At 37.2% G+C, this 24041-nt stretch overlaps 1 protein-coding gene across 5 annotated transcripts in view; it reads right to left on the reverse strand.

The window, feature by feature from the left end:
- Window positions 1-24041, reverse strand: part of LOC138833113 (protein unc-79 homolog) — a 238281-nt gene that overhangs the window by 82703 nt on the left and 131537 nt on the right. For 3 of the 5 annotated variants that reach the window (XM_070031455.1, XM_070031454.1, XM_070031452.1), the window contains exons 20-27: window positions 22353-22494; window positions 19229-19308; window positions 18988-19136; window positions 15300-15457; window positions 11777-11958; window positions 10583-10784; window positions 9844-10023; window positions 111-397 (exon numbers count right to left, since the gene is read on the reverse strand). In XM_070031455.1, the coding sequence (XP_069887556.1) occupies window positions 111-397; window positions 9844-10023; window positions 10583-10784; window positions 11777-11958; window positions 15300-15457; window positions 18988-19136; window positions 19229-19308; window positions 22353-22494 (1380 nt within the window). Of the gene's footprint in view, window positions 1-110; window positions 398-8320; window positions 8387-9843; window positions 10024-10582; window positions 10785-11776; window positions 11959-15299; window positions 15458-18987; window positions 19137-19228; window positions 19309-22352; window positions 22495-24041 lie in introns of all 5 variants that reach the window. The other 2 variants (XM_070031453.1, XM_070031451.1) reach the window with 1 other exon arrangement.

A 24041-nucleotide genomic window follows, 5' to 3' on the forward strand; every position in this document is an offset into this window, starting at 1 on the left:
CTTGCCTAATACCAAGTAATTTGGGCACTTAACATTGGTTGAACAGAATATAATGCCTTGCTTTTACGGAAACCCATGATGTGACCTCTGAAAGCTGTTATTACACTTACTTGGGCAATTCCTGCAATAAATGCATTAAAGCAAGTTGACAGGCGCATTTTCTGAGGTGCAATCATGAAGCAACCTTCCTGTTGGTCATAGCCAAGTAAGACATATAAGTGCCGTTTGACCGTGTTAAAGGCCTTTGCACTGCTGATGTCTGACTCAGCACTGCTCTCATCCTTGGCCATGAACTTCATGAGCACTGTAATCAGCTGATGAACTGTCTGGTGGTCGATCCCAGCATCTTCTGGAAGCAGGTCCTTGATGGTGTTGTCATTCTCAGGAGATTGTTGTCCTGTCAGTGCAAGGAATGCGGTCAGTGGGTAATTCTTCCACACCTGAGTTTACACTAAAGTCTCACTTGACACTGACAAAAGCACAATTCTTTCTGCTCCTACTAAATATTTAAAAATTCTATTTTAGACAAGAAACTTATAAAGGCACAGAGTAAGGGCTCCTAAGCAAAACACCAGTTCAGGGTTCGTAGAAGTTACTATGTCATTAGTGCCAAATTACTTGGGAGTAAGGAAATGGAAATAAAAACAAGAAACTATAAAGATGTTATCCTCAAACTATAAGATGACTAAGTAAACTTTGGATTTAGCGATTTTAAATATATTGGAAAAGTTTTATTCTCAGTGGAAAAGAGACATTTCCTTTCCATATTTGTAAAATAAGCATTCAAGAATTACTCCAAAAAATAGTAGTCTGAACCCACTGAGCATAAAAATAATCCATTGGGTTACTTTGTTTAAATTATTATTTCAACTCACTCATGCTCATGATCAGCTGGTGTAAAAAAATTTTTTCCCCAAATCTTGAGATTCGGGAATGTCTACTCCTTGAATGAGGTAGTCAAAAATTATAAGAAGCAAATTATAAGTGCTTTAATATGTAATGAGAAACATATGAGGGGAAGGGAGACAAACAGGAAAAAGAAAGAAATGCATGAACTTTTAAAAACAGAAAACACCACATGAAGGTGAACTGAAAGTTCACATGAAAATAAAATACTTTCACCCTTTCCCTTAACCTATCTGAGCCTACCCTTTCCCTTAACCCTGAAACTGACTTCCTTGTTACTTTTCAAAGTCAATGCTGTATCCTGTCTTCCTTTGTTCTCCTACCCCTTGTGATCAGGTGTGGTTTAGTACTTTTAGGGAAGGAAGAGAGATATTTGTTCTGTATTTATGTCTGGGAGCTTATTCAAAATACTTTGCATTCTTCTCCTTTTGAAAAGCAACATTAGAATATCTAAACTGGAAATTAAATTTTTGTCTGGTAGGTAAGAGCAGGACACTGGCATTTCATCTCTCATGATACAGGGAAAAGTTCTAAATGCTAATAAACTTTGGTTACAAAACTTTTAACAACCCAGCTTTGATTATATTCCTTATAATTATGATATAAATGATGCAACAAAAATTTAGCAATTTATACTCATTAACTTCTCAGTTCATTTGGAAAAAAATATCTTAGTCTTATAGGACACAGAAGCAAGATATATAAGATATATGTCGCTGTACTGCAGCAATAAGCTGTCTGAAGCCCATTTTTCTCTGAAACTAATTAGCCTGAAGGTCATGTCAAATTCAGAATTTACTAGTTAAGACCTGCATATATTGTGACAAGTGATATACCAAGAAGTAACTGTAGACAGTAAGTAAAAAGGTAGCAGAACCAACTTGCTCTGAGAGCTCCTCACACGGGAAAACATTTTTCATTCTAGGACATTAACATTTTCTGTCTCTCTAAAGCTGACCATGGAGGAATGAATATGTACAATGTACTTCAGAGAAATTTTTTACCAAAAATTATTCCAAAGGACTTGTTTATTGCAGGGTACCACATGCAGAGAGTGATCAATAAGTTAATAATATTATTTACTAGGGATGCATCTGAAATCAACTTATGTGGAACATCATATTTCAACGACAGGCTAGATATGTGGAACATCACTGTGAAGTACAGTTAAATATTTGTAACAGGATTTGGTCAAAAGCAATGATTATATAAATCCCTATAAAAACAAAGAAAAGTTTAGAGAACTATCTCTTCATCATTGAAAAAAATTATTTTAATTTTTTTCCTCCAAAAGATTATTTTTACAATTTGAAGGACATAATTGCTTCAGGACAGTTTGATCCAAAATGTGACAAGTGTTCTCTACAGGGTCCAATGTTATTATAGCAGCAAATGATAATTGTTACAACATAGCTTCAACATAATTCCTTTTAGCTCTGGGATGCAAGACTCAGGAGAATATTTATCGTTCAAGTCTGTCTGGCTCCTCCACATATGAACTAACTTGTTTAGTGGGAATATGTCAGAGGGAGTGGCATCTCTGATGCCTAGTTCTAAACATCTAGGGACTTTGATATAGCGGAAAGAAGCTCCCAGTGAGGGCTGTACTCTCATTTCACTCTATCACAGGCCAAATCTACAAAATAAGCCATCAGATTTTAGCTTCACTATTCCAAAACTCTCATTGCCATTTCAAGCGGGCATGTGTAAACCGTAAGTTTTCCCAGCAAATCATATTGTCTTATTGGAAAGAGGAGGCTTCATTTCATATGTAGCCTCGTCTCACTGAGGATTCATATTGGTCTTTGGTACTTTAAGGGGAAGTTTGCTGCTTCCTTTGCTTTTCCTGAACAATCAGTAGTGAGAAACCATTAACTGTTCTGAAAAAACCTAATTAATAGACTATTAACTTTTTGCATAACATAAAAGTCCAATAATTTGCCCCTTCCACTGTAGGATTTGCAGTCGTGTACTTTATTAACTTTTTTAAAAATACAGTATACTTATGACTGGTATACTCTTCAGAAAGAAAAGTTACCTAAGTCCTATAAAAAATGAGCTATGGATATGCTGAAATGTTGTTCACTGATAAGGATAAAGTTCATATGCTAGTTATCTATAAAAGCTATTAAACCTTCATTTAAAAACTAAATGCCTAAAGTATTTTCTCTAAGGAATGACAAATAGTAGTTTCAAATTCTAGCCCATGCATTTCCTTTACTTTTCTTAACCATAGCAACATAACATGTTATGGGGTTTGACCCTATTATTTCAATAATGAAAACTGCAGGCATTTTTATAATCATGGAGGTAGGGTTTTTCCTACAATGACTTTAGTGTACACAGAGTTGGAAAACTGAAACTCCAAAGTTGAATACAATGGTAAAGATTCAAATAATTTGAAACCAGGCAGGATCAGGATCTGCTTTTCCAGACTTATCCCCTGGTACTCCACAAAGAATGTTCTACATTCCGACGAGCTGGTCTATTATGTATCTCAGAAGAGACCACTCGGATGGACCAGTGGTCCATCTTCACGTGTCTGTTCATGGCCTGCTTCACCATTCAGGGCGGACCCTTGGTCCCATCTCCTTAATTCTATGCTGTGGATTTGGACCCCAGAAACCATTTTTCTTTTTTTTCTTTTTTTTGGGTCCAGTCATGGGGCCTGAACTCTGGGCCTGGGCGCTGTCCCTCAGCTCTTCAGCTCAAGGCTAGCACTCTACCACTTGAGCCACAGCGCTACTTCTGGCTTTTTTCTTTTTGCTTATGTGGTGCTGAGGAATCGAACCCAGGGCCTCAGGCATGCAAGGCAAGCACTCTACCACTGAGCCACCTTCCCAGCCCTCCATTTTTCTTATATATGTCCACTCTCTCCTCAGTACTGATGTGAACTCTAAATTCTTGTACTTACCAAAGAAAAGAGAAGGATGGGCAGGAGAAAGAGAATGATAGAGAAAATTTTCTCTAGTATTTTCTAACATTCATATGGCAAATAATTACTATGCAAGACAGAACTTTTTATGTATTAGTTTTCCTTCCTCCCCATAAGAATTTATAGTCCTTAGCCGGGCGCCGGTGGCTCACGCCTGTAATCCTAGCTACTCAGGAGGCTGAGATCTGAGAATAACAGTTCAAAGCCACCCCAGGCAGGAAAGTTCTTGAGACTCGTATCTCCAATAAACCGCTAGAAAACTGGAAGTGGTGCTGTGGCTCAAGCGGTAGAGTGCTCGCCTTGAGCTGAAGAGCACAGGGACAGCGCCCAAGCCCAGAGTTCAAGCCCCACGACCGACAAAAAAAAAATAAAAATAAAATATATATATATATATATATAGTCCTTATGCCATATCCATCTTTAAGTCCCTCACAGACTATGACGCAGTTTCTAACATATAGTAGATATTTACTGTTCACAAATATCTAAGTGCACTGAATTCAGGTAGTAGTTCCGATTTGTTTTTGATATAAGAGAAATCCACAAACCGCAAGAAAATGACTAGGGAAACAGGGAAACTCCTCAATTCCTGTCAAAGCAACTGGTGGCAAAGAGGCAGAGAAATATCTTATTCTTACCTAGTCAAGTAAAACAAAAACAAAGATCAAACACCATAATGGGGTTATATTCCATCCACAGTTCCAATTGTGCTGCTTTATTACTCTCCTTCTCTTATATCTCAGTATCTCATATCTTATGTATATACATAGCCATAGAAGACCTAGAAAACAGACCAGTAGCCAATTTCACATGCTCATGTGCTCTTTTACTCCTGCCTTTTGTCTTCCTATCTCCATCCTTTGTCCATGTCCATCTCCACCAATCCTGATCAGGTTGAAATGCTGCCTGTCCATAAGATCTGCCTTAATGGCTCCAACTAGTAGACAGGTCTCCTTCTCTTGCATTTGACAAGAACTATCCTAAGAACTCTAGATGAGAGTTCATTGATGCTTATACGTTATCCCCTCACTTAACCATAAAAAAGTAAGAATATAAATGCTTCTGGCAAATTTTTGTACTCTTTATATTTCCTGGTACATTTAGGTGCACATATGTTGGTTCAGTAAAAGTTACTTCCCAAAATGTAATTTCAGACAGGAGCATTCTTATATAAAGTGTAGTTTTGACTTATTGAACCTTAATGATCAATAGTCATTTTGCAAGTGAGTGAAGGAATTAATTGTAAACCATCTATAGGAAGAAAAGAGTGGCCAAAGAGAAGTTATTTGCAATAATAGGAGAAGTTATTTGGAATAAGAGGAGACAGGAAAAATCAATATAAGAGAGAGAGCTGGGTTTTTATATTTTTTTTTTTTGGCTAGTCCTGGGGCTTGAACTCAGGGTGTGAGCACTGTCCTTGAGCCTCTTTGTATTCAAGGCTAGCACTCTACCATTTAAGCCACAACACCACTTCTAGCTTTTTCTGAGTAGTTTATTGGAAATAAAGAGTTTCACAAACTTTTCTACCCAGGGCTGGCTTCAAACCACAGTCCTCAGATCTCAGCCTCCTGAGTAGCTAGAATTATAGATGTGAGACACCAGTGCCTGGCTACAAGACAGTTTTACCAAGCACTTTTTCTTGTAAATAGAATGTGAGTCAAAAGATGTCCAGATTTATCTATCAGCTCAAATAGAACTGGGAGAAGGTAAGTCTTATGCAGGCTGGGATATCCCTGGACCAACTGGGGGTCCTAACATCTGGACCTTTCTGGGGAAGATTTTGTATTTGGGTCACTGTAGGCTTAAGCTGAACTAATAGAAGTCATAAATGCCTAGTCAACTCTACAACCAGACTAATGTCCCCATGTCCCACAAAATGAAAATACCATAACACTGATGCATCAAGAGACAGATGTGGTAGAAAGAAAGCCAAGTCTCCTGGATATATCATTTCTATTCCTAACTAATCTAGGTGACCTTAAGCAAACCACAGAGGCAGAATTACACAGGCCCTGGGTATATCAGTTTTTCTGTCTGCAGGTAAAATGAAAACAAAATTAACATTTTACATATATCCAGAGTTGTTGTGAAGTCAGATAGCTGGTTTGCAAAAACATTCTCTATATATGCAATATTATTATATATTTATCATTTAATTATTCATTCCAGTAGACAGGGAACAATATGTAATTAAATACCCTATGTTCATTGAAACTGTTTATTCAGTACTGTGCTGATATAGCAACAGCTGAATTATTTTCAATTAATCTTCAATTCTTGTTCTAGCTATCCAAAGGCAAAGAATTCCTGGTTCTGGCAACATTAGTGAAAACACACCTTATATCTGGTTATAAAAATTTCAAGTAGGCTGGGAAGGTGTCTCAGTGGTAGAGCGCTTGCCTTGCATGCCTGAGGCCCTGGGTTTGATTCCTCAGCACCACATAAGCAAAAAGAAAAAAGCCGGAAGTGGCGCTGTGGCTCAGTGGTAAAGCGCTAGCCTTGAGCTGAAGAGCTAAGGGACAGTATCCAAGCCCAGAGTTCAGGCCCCATGACTGGACCCAAAAAAAAATAAAAAAATAAAAAAAACTTCAAGTTAACAGATCAAAAAAGAGAGCTCAGGAACTCTAAGGTCTAGGTTTGTCACCAAAATAAATCTGCGGCACCTGTTCCTTCATAAGAAACCCAGTCTCTTCCTCTGTAAAATGAGGATATTTGCATATCTCTAGTGTTTTGGATGTAACATTCTATACATTTTATTTATGTGCAGAAAGGCATTTGATTTGACTCATAAAAATCACAGAGGAATGCAGCTGTTTACAAGCCTTGTGGAGAGTATCATCCATTGAAAATGGAATTTCTGTCTTATTTGCTGTGGGCCCTATGTAAAGGCTAAAATTAGAATCATAAATTATAAGTTCAGTGCCAAGAAGTTCAGCCTAAACAAAATTTGAAATTAAGTCTTGCTACTGAATTAAATAGTATCTGCTTAATTTCAAGCCTAAACAATAAGAGGTCTGTCTACACAGGAGAGCTCATTAGGTAGACCAAATAAAAGTATGTTTATTAAATAGCAAATTCTCTGGATTCTCTCTCTCTCTCTCTCTCTCTCTCTCTCTCTCTCTCTCTCTCTCTCTCTCTCTCTCTCTTGTGTGTGTGTGTGTGTGTGTGTGTGTGTGTGTGTGTGTGTGTGTGTGTGCTCAAACTAGGCCTTGAACTTGGAGCCTACGTGCTATTCCTGAGCTCTTTTTGCCCAAGGCTAGCATCTTACCACTTGAATCTCAGCTCCACTTCTGACTTTTTGTGGTGATTGATTGTAGATTATCTGGACTCTAATTGGAGATTAAAGACTTTTCCTGCCCCAGCTGGCTTTAAACTATAATCCTCAGAACTTAGCTTTTTGAGTAGGTATCAATTTACTTTTTTAAACCATATGCAGAATACTATGATTATCTTGGCATGTCTTTGTTGCTAATTTAAAATATTCCATGTCCAGCAAATAACAAGGCAAAAAGTACTAGCTTGAAATTACCTTATAAGCTGAGCCAACTGTTGCCAAATCTAAGCAAGTTTTACATATAAATTATCTCTCCAGAAGTTTCCGTTCATATTTAATTTAAACAATGCTGTTATCTACCACCTTTCTACTGGGTACTTTTTAATGGGATAATTAGCTCCTTGAAAGACTTCCTTAACTTCAAGATATAGATAGATAGATAGATAGATAGATAGATAGATAGATAGATAGATAGATAGTTATAGAATGACATGTAAGAGATAGTTACCAAGGCTATTTTTGACCAATATTCAAATATTGAAAACTTTTGTAATCTTCCCCATACACATGGCACTACTGCGTGGAAAACATTCAGTCTGCAATGTCCTTGCCAATGGCCATCCAAGTCTTAGGATACTTCATGATAAATTATAATATATCATGGAATATCAAATGATAAGTAACATTCTACCATGATGCTGACCATGATCTTATGGTCCTCCAGAAAAATGAAAATGCTCCTTTCTGTGAGAAACAGAAATGCAAAGTCGCAAAGAATCAAGAATGGCTAAGAGGATGAGTAGATGATGGTGGTTCAAATGCATAATCTTTTACAATGTAAATGGAACATATGTTTTGCCTAAAGCAGATGAATATAAAAACAATATTTCTATGTGTAAATACACATACAAATATAAGTACTATGGATAGTTCTGATACTCTTGGCTCTGTGGGAAATGGTGCATATTGAGGTAATATGATGCTTCTTACTGGACCAAAAGTTCACGAGTCAAAAGTCATAAGCTAAGAGTAAGATGAAAGAATTGCTGTTTGAGGGCTCAAATGCTTGAGCATCTGTGGAAAACCCCTGTAGAGCTCACAAATCCTAAGAATATCACTCTGGTCCAGTTAGAGACACCAAAGTCTTTACCTTGTCCACCTGTGCTAGACCCTCGCACAGGCCCTGTCACGTCAGCAGTACCCACCTGGAGTCTGTTCGGGTGTCCCACCGAGAGCTGGAGCAGACTGCTCATGCCTGGTCAACCTCACAGCTTAAAAATCAACAACAACTCTATTTAAATAAGCATTAAAGACAACTTGAGTCTAGAAAATACACTCAGTGCTAATTATAATTTGACAGTAGAAACATGCTTTTAGCATCACATAAAAGATGTTTATGTAACGGAATTTTCATGGTTTTATTTGGATCTCAAGAAGATCCTTCCACATTACTTAAATTCTTAATCAAAATTGTCATGTGAATTAATTAGCAAGAAATAACAATAAAGTTTATACCTCAAATTAATAAGTTAGGAAATAAATGTGCTGGAAAACTCATATAAAAATGGCGATTTATTTAATCTAGATCTTGGTTTCTAGGATCTGGAAGTTTTCCCTGGAACCTTACACTATACTATAGGTTTTCTGAAAGGGCCACATGTGATTATCTTCTTTCCCTGAAAAACTAGGTCATTGATTATTTATGCAGCTTTCCATTGACTTTCCAAAGTTAAAAAAAACCACATTCCCATGTTTGTCATAAAACAGAGAAACACATAATAAAATTAAATAAAAATTATGATTAAAATGGTTATGTTATATAAGGCTGTTTTCTAGCAAAAGCCAATGAAAAAGCAAACCTCTGAGCTTCTGACAGGGTAAGAAATGTTTTAGGTATTATTTTATTAACTTCCTGTTACTTAAAGATTAACATGTTGAATAGTTTTAACAATTTAGACATAAAATTAAATGTACTCACTTATTAATATGGTGATCTAGTTATAAATTTTTAATTATTTTCACTCATGTACCATTGTTAAACATTAGAGCTAAACTAGTCATTTGGTTTTTAAGGAAACTTTTATTATCATTAAGTGCAATATAAAGAAAAACATTTATCAAATAAATACATATATATGTATGTATGTGTAGACATACATATAGAACTCTTGTTTAAAAACCTGGTAATGAAGTTTATTTCACTTATAAGTTATCTGGTGAGTTTGAATAAAGGTTCAACTTCTTAGCCTTATTTTTCTTTTTTGAAAGCAACCATTATTACTGGTTTGTCTGAAGGTTTATGTGGCTGCTTCTAGGCTTCATGAAAAGAAAACGCATTCTAAATTTTAGCTCTACCTCACAGCTGCATAGGGATCATCTACATTTTATTTAGAAAGTGCTTAGATTATATGACTGGTGTGCATACCTTCCTATTCTAGAAGTTAGAAGCAAATGCTTCTTCTAAGCTTCATGCCCCACTATCAGTGAATTTTTTTTTCTTCTACATCTCAAAACAATCTCCTACTAGACCAGGGCTTTGCTGCACCCACAAACTATAAAAAGTTACTCATGACCTTTACAATTCTGGGTGAATGTTTTAGGGAATCTGAGGGCCAAACTTGCTGGACAAATTGCTATCCCTGCTACTCTCTGTGAACATTCAACAAGACAAGCAGCCTCAGAAAGACATTAAACAGATGTCATGGAAAGATGGACAAAGATACTCAACGAATTTTGGAGGTTAGGGTCTCGGGGAGGGAGAGTGCCCTCTTGGATTCCGCCGGCCCTTTCACACTGTCCCTCAGAGATCTCACACTCTTCTGGCGATTTCTTGCGAAGCGAGCCCTCTTGATCTTCCACAACGCAGCATCACTAAGGTTGGCAACATTGGTTCTTACAGCAGTGATGGCTTTGCAGAAGGAATTAAAGAGGTTACCGTCTTCCTTGACTAGCTATGTGATACAGACATTTTGAAACAATCCATCTGTATATAATTTCAGTATGAAAAGACATCTTTCACTGATGCATGAATCATCCATCTCCCTGTATGATAAGTCTTATATTAAATAAATAATGACTATCCTCTCTTATTTTATATTTTAGACTGTAAGACTAAATTATCTAATTTTAGAAATTTTTTCATGTACTTAGAGATATAGGCAATTGATTAATAAGCACACTAGAGTTTCAAGGTGCAAATGTAGTTCATAAGATTGCTTGTGAACATCATAAATATAATAATACAGTCACAAATAATCATGGGTTCTCAAGGAAATAAGAATTCGGATTTTGGAATGTCAGAATATATTTAAATCTATGAATAAGCACAATAGACATTCAAATAATTGATTTGAGTGCACAAAGTCACTTGATGTGGAATTGAAATCACATGCCAACTACATTTTGCTTACCTAGTGGGAAGAGCAGGAATTATGGCTATTTACAACCAGTGCTTTTATTTTACTTACTTGTAGGGAAAGGAAATTCTTTGTTACAATCCAAATGTAGCTGAGCTTCCAAAGAAAGAGTCTCAAATCTATTGACAAAGAACTCCCAGCTCAAAGCGGGAATATCCTGCTTGAGAAAATGTAAGAGTAAAAGCTTGCTCAATATTGTGGGTCGGTCTTTGACCACAGTATCAAACTGGAAGTCAAGGCAAAGACATAAGCCCTGGAAAAGAGGGAGGGTAGAGAGCATCAGACATAAATAGCCACAATTCTTCAAAGATAGTATTCTAGACAGTGAATGAAATGGGACAATTTCCCAAACCATACTTATAAGTAGAATGAGCCAACTACATCTTTTTGATGACCAGTAGTGTAAGGGGAAAAAATGCATAGGAGTTGCTCCTAAAGAGAGTATCTCTTGAATTTTAATTCAGAAATATGAACTAAATGTATACTACTAATTTTCTTATGTGTTAGATAATAATCATTTGATCCCAATATTAATGTATCTTGTTTTGATGTCTGTAGTTTTCATCAAGAAGCACCTTCAAAGCTGAATTTTAGATTACATAGGAAGATGGTTTTCAAATTCCCTTCCAATCTTAAATTGTGTGATTCTAGAACATAGAGAACATGGAATGCTAGAAAACAGAAGTTGGAATGGATGAAACATCCACTTCTCTACTCTATGATCCTACCACTCATCTTTTTGTTATCTTCATTGTAACGTAATGCAAATGCCCACACAAAGAGATTTCCATTCTAAACATCATCACTACCATCATCAATGTAGTATCTGTTTATACAATGCTGTGGTCTGAATGTTTGTGAATATTTGTGACCCCCTAAAAATTCATAAAATGCATAAATTTCAAAACTTCATGAGGAATGATTAGGTCATATGGACAGAGACCTCATGATAGGATTAATGCCTTGAACAGAGGCTGTGTTTACAGGGATAGGCACCATCTGTGAGCTGGAAAGTGAGTCCTTGCCTTATCAGTTACTACATCTGTCAGCACACTGATTGTGGACTTCCTAGCCTCTAGAACTCTGAGAAATAAAGTTCTATTGTTTTATATGTTAGAAGTTATCCTGTTTTTAGTACTTTGCTACAGCAAGTCTAAAATACTAACACAGGCAACAAAGAAGCCAGTGATTTAGTGGTACAGACACAGACCATCTTTGGGGTTGATGACACATATCACACATCACCTGTAATGCTGGTCTTTTTATCGTGTCAAGCAGGAGACCTGCCCTGGTGGCCACTGCTGGGTTGACATCCTCCACAGCCGTCAGGAAACAGCAGAAGGCATGCGCGAGGGAGTACTTCAGCAAGTGGTTTTTGGTCACTGAGTGAATATCCAGAAATCTGCAAATTACAGCCACCTTTTCCACTGAAATATAAAAATACAGTGTACAAAATGCATGTATATATATAGACAATATTTAGACAGTACACTGAACCCACAGAGAAAAAGTTAATACAGGGCTCCTATATGGAAAGGGGTGTGTGTGTGCGTGCGTGCGTGCGTGCGTGCGTGCGTGCGTGCGTGCGTGTGTTTGGATTTGCGCACTGTCCCTGAGCTTTTCCTCAATGTTCTACCACTTGAGCCACAGCTCCACTTCCAACTTTTGGGCAGTTAATTGACAGTAAGAATCTCACAGACTTTCCTGCCCAGACTGGCTTCGGAACTGTGATTCTCAGATCACAGCTCCCAAGTTCCTGGATTACAGGTATAAGCCAGAGCTCCTTTTTGCTCAAGGCTAGCATTCTACCACTTGAGCCACAGTGCCACTTCAGGCTATTTCTAGTTGTTAATTGGACATGTCTCATGTTCTTTCCTGCGCTGACTGAACCAATCTTCAGATCTCAGCCTCCTGAGTAGCTAGGATTACAGGTGTGTGCCCATGCTTGGCTTATTTGTATCTTGTTGGAAGCAACCATAGTTTTTTATATTATATCCCAGCTATAATTATCTTATCTCCTGTAGTCAATCTGGACTTTGACATCAAGTGTTATAAATCTTAACATTTACTTCCCTCTCCTCCCAAATGCTTAAGATCTTTAAGCATATATATGTGTGTATGAATATGTGTGTGTGTGTGTGTGTGTGTATATATATATATATATATATAGTGTGTGTGTGTGTGTGTGTGTGTGTGTGTGTGTGTGCTTGTACACACTCTAGGTTCTAGTATCATGGTTTGAACTCAGGTCTTTGCGCTCTTGCTCAACTAACTTTATCATGACTGGTGTTCTACCACTTGAACCATACCCCACCCGTCCAGCATTTTGATGGTTAATTGAAAATGGCATCTTGTGGACTTTCCCCCCACCCCACCCCCTCCCCAAGGCTGGCTTCAAATGATAATCCTCCAAGTCTCAGTCTCCTGGGTAGCTCAAATTATAAGCATTAGTCCCTGAATATATATGTACGTGTATATATGTGTATTTCTTAATATATATTAAAAATAAATGAACCTATGGAATTTTTGAATAAATACAACATATCTTATTATTAGAGCAATTATAAAGAAGTTTAATAGAAAGTTTCTATTCTTAAAGGTCTCCCAATTGAATTAATGAGGTAAAATAAAAACATGGAAAAGGTTAACAAATCATAAATCTCAGAAGAAAATGTTACATAGAGATGTATGAACATACAGATGCCATATGTAAATTAATAGTATGTACATGAGTAGAGCTTTTACCAGAGTTCATAGGATAAAGGTCTGAATGGATTTTATTGAACAGGAAGAAAGTCAATATGGTAGATTCTTAAAGGGTGGTAATGTCAATAAACAGGAAAGAATAGAAACAGTGTTCTAGGCTGAGTACTCAAATATTTTAATTCATACCACAAAATACTGCTTTACTATTTATGATAACTTCATGGTTATATTTTTAGGAATGTCTGGAATAATTCAACATAGGCTGTTTGGTCATTTTTATATCATGAGCTAGTATCAGCAGAGACCCGGACCCTAGAGCCTGGTGGGTACCTTTCCCCTCCTATGTGCTCCAAGAGCTTCCATGGACTGGCTGCAGAAATCAACAGGGAGGCATTCTGAATTGAAGTGTAGCTGGGACTGGCAACAATTCCAACTTAAATTGGAATTAAAAGCATATTTTCCTATTTGCATTAAATACCACATTTCCTATGAGATAACACAAATATCAAGTACATTCCTGCTAAGAAACTAATGCTATAGATTAACATATAATTTCCTATAATGTTATGTATTAACTATCATATAAATGAATTTGCTTCTGGGATCACATGAGCATCAAAAAGCAAGCACTCTCTGAAGTTACTAGGAAACTGAACCCTAAGATGTCATAGGTAACCAACCTGACAGAAAGTCATTACTGTGCCAAATGTTTGGACTCTAGACACTAGGGCTGTTATGAGGAGCTAGGCTCAGCATGCTAAACCTGTTTGTTGCCCTTGATAAGGCAAGTATTAGCAGAATGAAGTGATGATGAGCTAGCAGATCTGAGGCTAAGAAAACACACCCATGTTCCTTTCTTACTTATTACTCAGAAAACTTGCTATTCTATGCCCTAGGAAATTATAATCATCACTGCAACAGACTCAGGGAAGACCAGGTCTCTGAAAGGCCAAAGACGTGTCTCTCAGTAGCAAGTGTATATAGTAGGTATCAGCAAACTTCATTGAGTTATCTGGATAACTTATCAGACATCTAGATACCTCTCCCTTTAAGATTTTGAGTCAATAGGTCTAGGAGTGGGTTCAGTACTCTGGGGAAAGTAACTCTGATACAAATAACAATGTGGGTTGCCATATTATAACCCAAGCTGGGAAGCAACTAGGAGTAAAGAAGGCTGAAGTTAATTATGTGTGTATAATAAGAGTAATTACACTTTGGCAAACATGGCAAGAATCCCCCCTAAAACTACACTGCATCTAAGCTCATCTAAATGGAACCAGCAAAGAACACAGCATGAGAATTCCCTTTACAAGGATGGGAAGGGAAATTAGAGTTAAGACAGGCTTAATCATAGCTGTAATCCTAGATACTCAGGGGGCTGAGATCTGAGGATCACCATTCAAAGCCAGACTTCACAGGAAAATGTGAGACTCTTATCTCCAATTAGCCACCAGAAAACCAGAAGTTGCTCTGTGTCTCAAAGTGGTAGAGCTCTAGCCTTGAGCAAAGAGACCTCAAGGACAGTGCCAGGCCCAGAGTTCAAGTCCTACGACTGAACACCACCACCTCCCCACCCCCTCCTCCAAAAAATAAAAGAAATTAAGGCTAAAAATAAATGCCCAAACTATACATCTGTCTTAGGAGAAGATCACAAAGGCACAATGCTTATGTGCTTTTGATCATATAAAATAGTTTTATTGAAATTAACTCCAGAAAATGGAAACCAGAGGGCTTTTTCTTCATTGTTTTTGTTTTCTTTTCTGTTGTCTGTCTCGGGGAGGGTAAGGGGAGGCACAGAAATGGAGGGACAAAGAGTAAACAAATGCAGCAGTGGTACTCACTAGATACTATGTTGAGAATTAACTATATTATGGGCAGGAAAGAACTGGAAGAGAGTGAGGGAAGGGGTGACATTGTCCAAAAAGAAATATACTCTTTACCTGACTTATGTAACTATAATCCCTCTGTACATCACTTTCATAATAACAATTTTTAAAAAATTTAAACTATACAACTGGTTTACCTTATGGCCCAGGGAATTGTTAAGCTAATATAGAAATACCTGCTTCAAACCTCATCTTCCAGTCTTTGCTGTTGAAATTTCCATTTATGATTGTCCAGAAGATGTCAGCACCATGAGGAAGTGACAGAGCATGGAGAAGGAGAGGGACTGCCAAGGAGGACAGCTGGGAGAACTCAGACTTGACAACTCTCCACAGGCTGGGGAACCAAGGAGAAGGAAAGTGCTTACAGTTACCATAACCTTTTCGGAATAAAAAAAATCCCGACGTCTTAATTCACGGAAAGTGTAGTTAGTTGGCATCCAGTAGGGATGCTTTTGTTGAAACTGCACTCATCCACAAGATAACAATCCTGTGACAAACATTTCCTAGGCTTTATTCTGTTTGAAGAAATTGTTTTATGTAACATTATAGACACTGTATTTTAACATAAGATTTTAATTGACTTCTAAATTCAGCTCTATAAATGAACAATGAGTTAAATAACATACAAATTTATGCCAGTTATAATAAGTGACTGCTAAATTTTTCATATAGTGAGTATCTGGACATTTTTATTGGTTTTGCCTGTCCAGCAGTTTTTTCCCTTTATTTATGGAAAAGAACAACTGTTTTTCTATTAATAACAATCTCTGCAAGAACTGATATGATTGTCACTCAAGCTTTTCCACCTTTCCTGTTATAAAGGGAAACACAAAATGTAAATTAATCAAATATCCTGAACAGAGTGATTGGCCTATAATTGGGCATATGATCCAAACATAATAGCGTCAGAAAGCCTCTCTCCAAGAGCAATATGGCTTCTGAGATATCCTCCTTCTGTAATCTCAGAATTGAAGGGTATCAGTCCAGCGCTTCCAGAGTCATCCTGACTAGGAATAAGACAACATTTAGGTTGCTGTAAAAAGTTCTGACAGAACTGGCCTCACTGATGGGCTGAAAGAAAGATGAGGGGGGAAAAGATAAAGTGACAGAGAGAGGTAGTGACATAGAGAGACAAAGACAGAGACAGAGAGAAACAGAGAGAGATGGTAGAACTAACTGAGAGATGGTAGAACTAACCTTATTTGCAAAATACATTGAGATACAAGCCACTGGAGTTACATTAGTCAAAAGATACACCAAAGCTTTAGAATTTAAAAGATTTTTTCAAATGACATATGCTTAATCTGAGTAATGGAAACATGGATCTAATCCTACCTATACCATTAATTAGCTATGCAATCATGTGTAAATGTCTCAACTCATCTGAACTTTAATTTCCTCTTATTGTGGGCTGTATTAAACAACATGATGCATAGTTGATGCATAGTAGATATTCAGTGACCTTGAGCTATTATCATTCATTATTATCATTGTGAAGATAAAGATGTTTCTAGAGTATGAAAATAAGCCCTATGAAGAATGCAAAGGAAAAAGGCCACAATCTGTCTTTAATGGTATGTTCAATTTAGTTGAAGGCAGCAAAACAAAACTCAGCACCAATGATCTCTTTTCCTCAGAAGTTATCACTGTCAAAGGAAAGAACATTCCTCCACTTTTCTACCCTTTGTTATTTCTTCCTTCCTTCCTTCCTTCCTTCCTTCCTTCCTTCCTTCCTTCCTTCCTTCCTTCCTTCCTTCCTTCCTTCCTTCCTTCCTTCCTCTCTGTCTTTCTTTCTTTATTTTTGGTGGCAAGCTTGGGTCTTGAACTCAGATCCCTGGCACTGTCCTTGAGCTTTTGTGCTCAAGGCTGGTGCTCTACTACTTGTGCTACAGCCCCATTTCCAGCTTTTCTTGGGAAGGAAGGGCAGTAGTTAAGTGGGGATAAGGATATCACAGACATTTCCTGCCTGATCTGGCTTCAAACTGTAATCCTCAGATCTCATCCTCTGGCACCCAGCTCCACCCTTTATTCTTGATTACAGTCACTTGCTTTCCAGATGGTGGTACCATTATTCTCTTTCTAGCCCTCTCTTCTGATCCTTTTCCACTGGTAATAAATCTATCCAAATTTTCCCTATCCTACAAGTCCTTGATATTAGCTCTCTTTCCCCTCTAAAGTAGCCAATGTTTCCTTTATTTTTGTAACAAAATTTTCAGAGAACAGAATATTGTGCTATATACCTTCAGTCCCATTATAACAAACTTTTCGGAAAACAAAGTACTGTGCTTATAAACCTTTAATTCCTGTGACATGACCTTGCATTCTTTTGAATGTGGCTCTTTTTGACATTCTCAATTAAGGCTCAACTTTGACCCTGCTCATTATTTTATTATCTTTCAGAGACCTCATTAAAGAAAGTATCTTTGAAGGTTCTTTGCACTTGAGTCCCATCTTACTTCTCTAGCTTCTTTTATTTTCCTTCTCTCCTAAAATTGCACCATGCAGCAAAATAGAACTTGGGATTATTTAAGTAAGCCTTGTCCATTTCTTTTCTCTTCCTTCCAATTCCATTTGTCCTTGATACTCCTGCTTTCCACTAAATGTCCTACCTATTTCAAACCTTTATGCAAATTCTTGACTGTACTTCTCACTCAAGCGGTATCTTCTGCTGAGTCCTTCCCTAATCATTCATCTAGAAATGTTCCTGCCCACCTGGGAGCTATGCAAATTAGCCATGAATCACATTCCCTTAGATTAATAGAGACATATACATACATACACAGAATGATCGTGTGTCTTGGGTAAGAGTGTGATGAACTTAGTCTACTTTTATATTTTGAAGTTATTATGAAAACTACTCTCAAAAGTAGACCACATTAAATAACAAAAAAATCATGGTCACCTTCTGTATATTTTAGTATTCATTCTTTTCCAAACTAGACTGCAAATTCTCGTACACTTAGTATAATAATGTATATGGTAAGCATTGTATATATTTGTTGAATAAATAAATGAACAAAGTGAGTGAACATGAGACAGCGTCAGCAAAGTGTACATGAATCACCCTTCCCTTTTTTTAATCAATTCATTCTCTTACATGTAAAATGAAGACTTTTTAAAAATTTATTTCCAGGAAGATTATAACAGGTATTTTAAGATTCTCAGGTAGAGAACACTACAGACCTAGGATGATGTTTTATTATTCTTCTCAAAATGACTCATATTACTCTAAAAGTAATTTATCAGACAACATGAGGAAGGATTTTAAATGTTCATTAGCAGCTCTAGTTCTGGTAAGAAAATAATTAAATTGTTACCAAGTTATAGTAGGTAATTATTAACTTATTGTCTGTTGACGTAGTCTTTCTTTTCACTATATTATATTTATTTTTATTTTTAATAACATATTAACTGTGTAAAAAATTATCACTGTAATGTTTTGATACATACATATAATTTACTTTAATCAAATTTGCCTACTAGGTATACTATTTTATTACCCAATCAAATAACTGAAAGGCATAAAATAATCTTTATTTTACCATATTTATTTCCACAGAATCTAGCAAGTAAACACTGCTATTTTCATATTAGCATTCAGAATAATGTAGTTCCCATAACAAATTAAGCTTTCTTAGCTAAGAACAATAAGTCAAATGAACTAGAGTGGAAGTGGCGGTGTGGCTCAGGCGGTAGAGCGTTGGCCTTGAGCTGAAGAGCTGAGGGACAGCGCCCAAGCCCAGAGTCCAAGCCCCACGACCAACCAAAAACAAAAACAAAAACTAGAGTAAGTCATATTCTGATTTTAATTTTCACACCTAAAGCCTAAAGTGTAAACAAAAAGGAAAGGTTAGCAAGACATACCTGGCAATCAACATATGGTCCTGAATATAGGCTAAAAATTGAGGATGATCTTTTCTAGCAATGTATAAACACTCTCCATGCAGACAGAGAATCTTCAGGCAATTGAGCATATTAAAGAGAATGTCTGGCTCTTCAAACTTAGCCATTTCCTATGTAAACAAACCACATGGTTACTGGGCTTTTCAAAACAGCATTGCTACCAAGCCAAACAATCAAAGATTTAAAAAAAAAAAAAACATACCTGGAAAATAGTATATATTAGTCTTAATGTTACTGGAAGCTGTTGGTAGCAAAATTTTCTTTCCGTATCATTCTTTATCACTGTGGAGAAATAATTACACGAAAGTTAGCTTACCTCCACTTCTCCCACCGTCTGCTAAGATATAAAATCAGAGAAAAATAGATCAGAAAAAATAGATACCGAATGTATCAAAAATGTTTATGTAATGTCTGCACTGGTGTCCAGATGAGCGTATATCCTGCTACGAGGCAAGTGCAGGAAACCTTCAGAAGTAGTGTTGTCAGCCTCCCCTTTCACTTTGTTGCCTATTACAAATTCTAGTGTCTGGCTCTCTGAGCTACCTCAAGCCAACCCTGCGCTCCTGTGAGATGGAAGCTCTTATGCTCCCTAAATGATGAGAAGCTTTGTAATTAAAATGGAAACAAATATTAAAGAGATGTATGCAAGACGACTAGCACTGAAAGTGGGGTTTATCACATAGACTAACACAAAATGAGCATATTTTGAACAAGATGAATATACTCAGATAAGAACACCACTCATTGGGGCTGGGAAGGTGGCTCAGTGGTAGAGCGCTTGCGTTGCATGCACGAGGCCCTGGGTTCAATCCCTCAGCACCACATAAGCAAAAAGAAAAAGCTGGAAGTGGCGCTGTGGCTCAAGTGGTAGAGCGCTAGCCTTGAGCTGAAGAGCTGAGGGACAGCGCCCAGGCCCAGAGTTCAGGTCCCACGACCAGACCCAAAAAAAAAGAAAAAGAAAAAGAAAAGAAAAGAACACCACTCATGGATTCATTTTCTCATGAGGATCCCTGAACTTTTCACCTCTATGGTGGAGCAGGGATATGGCATACAGACTAGCATGCTAGAGACTAGAAGCCACTAGCGAACCAGGTATCAAAATGAGTGCAAAATGTCTGAAATACTGTGTCATGGTAAGTTGTGGAAATTCCTAGGATCAGAGATAACATCCATCAAACCCTCTTGGTATTCAGATTAAATAGTTTTTTGGGACTCCGCCCCTCACAGGCATTTTAAGTGCTTGTTATCCACACTTGATTCTATTTTGTTTAACACAACATTTTTATGTATTTTTGGTGTGGACATATCTAGTCGCTATAAGAAATGCAGCTTTCTATAAGATGCAGAAAGAAGAGAATCATCTAGAATGACATGGAACTCACTAAGCATATGTCAATGGAACATTGGTTCCTGCAGGTCACAGACCAGAAGTAACATTAAGGCGCTCAGCAATAAGGAACACTGATCTAGGAAGAAAGCCAAAAGGAGCTTCTCTGAGGCGACAGTTTGTTGTCTGCTTCTGTTTGAGATGGATCTCTTATGTAGGTAGCCCTTGAACTCATGATCTGCTTTGTTTCAACCTCTTGAGTGCTGGAATTACAGATGTGCACCACAGGACCAGCTCAATAGAGACAGTAACTGTTCTTGCAAGAAAATAAAAAATAAAAGAAGGAAAATAGACCAAAGCTGTGATAGGCGCTATTGTCTGTGTCAGAATACCCATATATTTTTTAAAGTAGAGTTTATAATAATTCAACAAGGAAAATAGTACAGTTGGCTTTCTGTATCTATTGGTAGATTCAATCCAACCAAGGCTCAAAAGTATTCAAAGAAAAATAACTGCATCTTTACTGAACATATTGTTCTATAAATTATACAGAATAACTGTATAATTTTTTCATGATAGGCCAAGAATATAACTGGGTATTAAAGCTCATGCCTAGCATGTGTAAGGCCTTGGGATCCATCCTCATCACCACAAAACAAAACAAAATAAAATAAAACACAGCTTTTCCATTTTGTTACTTAAGTAATCTAAGGATAATTTAATGTATATGAGAAGTACATAGCTCATATGCAAATATTATGATACTTTATATTATAGACAGATATTTGCATAGAAATAGTTTGTGGATCCTATGTCTCTACTTCTCATAGGGTTCAAATCTACATAAGTTTAACTCTAAATCTAGGCCTTAACAACTTCAGTCCTAAAACAAGCTCACTATTAAGTAAACCAGGATAAATAAGTTTCAGTCCCAACTCCTGCCACTATAAGGTATTCAGTATTTGGATTTCTAATTCCCAGACCCCACCTCTGTTGTGCCCAGAATCAAAGGTAGAGAATGAAGCTCATTTATTTTATTTATAAGAATATAAATGATAAATTACAAATGAATCATGAACTACAGGACCATGAGCAAGTGAAATAATCAATCTAGGATTTATTTTCTTATTTGCTAAGTAAGAAGGCTGAAGTAGGGTGAAGTAAATCAGTAGATTTGGGCTTTCTTTTCAAGGCTTCACCCTGGCTAGCCAGGTATTTGAGCTATGCTGCCAGACTAACTTTCTTCTCTGAAGGATACTTTATTTAAAGAAAATCTTTCTTAAAACTCCAATATAGAGGCTGGGAAGTGGTTTAGTGGTAGCATGCTTGCCTAGCATGCATGAAGCTCTGGGTTTGATTCCTTAGTACCACTGAAACAGAAAAAGCCAGAAGTGGCACTGTGGCTCAAGTGGTAGAGTGCTAGCCTTGAGCAAAAAGAACTTCAGGGATAGTGCCCAGGCCCTGAGTTCAATCCCCAGGACCAGGAGAGGAAAAAAAAATACTTCAATACATCCAGGTATGGTAAAACATACCTGTATTCCCAACTACTGAGGAGGCAAGATAGAAAGATTGCAAGATGACGGCCAACTTCGGGCAAAGTTATGATGATCCTATCTCAAAAACAAAATATGAACCAAAGGCCTAGGGGGTGCATCTCAAGAGACAGAGCACTTGTCTAGCATTCAAAAGACCTCTGGTTCAATTCTCAATACAATGAAAAGCAAACAAAAACTACAACTTCTGAAATATACCACACTGGAACACTCTTGCCAGGCCTTTAGCACATTGTCCCACATCTCCCCACCATGAACTCACTCCAATGAAAACATTCCATAGAAAGCAACACAGAGCTTTTACTACTCTGAAAATCAATGAAACATCACCTCAGGTATTCTTTAAAACTCTGCTTCAATGGTGTGAAACAGTGTGAGCCAAGGCTCTATGCAACACAAACTGGAAAGTGTATACTGCATACTTCCCAACAGCCACATTCACCTACCAGCATGTTCTGTAGGCACACTGCAATTGCCTGGATTCTCTCCATGCTTGGTTGCTGGATTATCTTCCTCCTCTGCTTCAGGGCCTATGATGAACTCTGGTCTGGAAGAAAGGAGACTGTCTTCAAGGCTGTCTGTGGGCTCCTGCAACAAATACAACAAGCAGCCAGATGAGCAGTTCTTGAGGGCTATAAAAAAAACTGGCTTGGGTCAACAAAGGTATATCACTGCCTGGCCTGTGTGCTGAGCAGAGAGTGAGTCTTAGAAGGGCCTGAGCTTGCTTTGTTGACACTGAGAAGTCTATATAAGCTATGCTGAAATACTTCCTTTCACTTGAAATAAATATGGAAAGATAGCAAAATCATTGTCAGATCTTCTAGCCTGTTCTCCCACCTTCTGCTTTATTCCCGAAGATGATTATGCCACTCCCCAATCGATTCTCATCTGTGCATATTTTGTTCAATGACAGAAGGTATTTAGAAGGGAATAAAGTGTTCACAGAGATACTTTCAAATGCAAACTCTGGTTATCTGGTTGTCAGGGGTTTAGGAACAAGAAAGTGATATAATACCTGAGTTAAAGGAAAGTAATGTAGCCCAGGTGCCCATGAATAACCAAATGAATGAACAAAAAGTCTATCTACACAATGGAATTTTATCTTAAAAAGTAGAGAGTCAGACATATGTTACCATTTGGAAGAAATTTTAGGGCACTACATTAAGTGAAATAAACCAGACACAAATGACAACCACTGTATGATCTTACTTTCTTAAGGTATCTACCTGTATATCTATCTGCAGTCAAAGGCATAAAAACAGAAAGTAGCATGACAGCTGGCAGGTGATGAAGACTTGAAGACCTTGTTTAACAGCTACAGAGTAAATACTTGACATTATCTAAGCACACATATATTTATACTTACATGCAACATGTTGTGTTTATACATGCAAAATAAGCTGCAAAATGGAAAGATTTTAAAAAGAGCATTAAGTATGTATATTCTGTGTGTGTGTGTGTGTGTGTGTGTGTGTGTGTGTGTGTGTGTGTGAGGTTGCTTCTTTTCATAAGCCACATAAAACAAGACAGTCAAATTATAAATTGAATTTCATACAACTTGATACAGTGGGAGGTTGTGTGCTGCATATTGATTTTTCTACATATACTCAATAACCCACATTTCTGGTACTGTCATCTAATGTGGTTGGATTGGTGTTACCTGTCTTGCAAACCTGACTAAGACTTCTGCCAGCAATTCTTCACATCCTCTCCTCAATCTCTTGTCCTCCACTTGACTCAGGAGGAAGCTGAAACAGTTAAGATGGCAGTGCACAGAAACTGTGTTCTAAGACAGAGTCCTCTTTTACTAATTTAGTACTTTATCCTCCTGTTTTATTTGTTTTATGTCTTGTTTTATAAAGTTACAAAGTTCACAGCTTTATACTAAAGTATAACAAAACTAGGGTATTGTTGATAAACATCTTTGAAGCCAGGAGTTATCTGACTTCTTTTTTTATTTTTATTTTTAATGCATTTTTATTGTAAAAATGCTGTACAGAGGGGTTACAGTTACATGAGCAAGGTAACAAGTACATTTCCAATTAAGCATTGTTACCTCCTCCTTTGTTTTCCCCCTACTACCTGACTTCTTTTAATCTACATCAATCATTAAAAAATCAAACACTAACACTTTT

This window comes from Dipodomys merriami, unplaced genomic scaffold, assembly GCF_024711535.1.
Source record: "Dipodomys merriami isolate MVZ:Mamm:240054 unplaced genomic scaffold, mDipMer1.0.p SCAF_200, whole genome shotgun sequence".
Taxonomy (NCBI): domain Eukaryota; kingdom Metazoa; phylum Chordata; class Mammalia; order Rodentia; family Heteromyidae; genus Dipodomys; species Dipodomys merriami.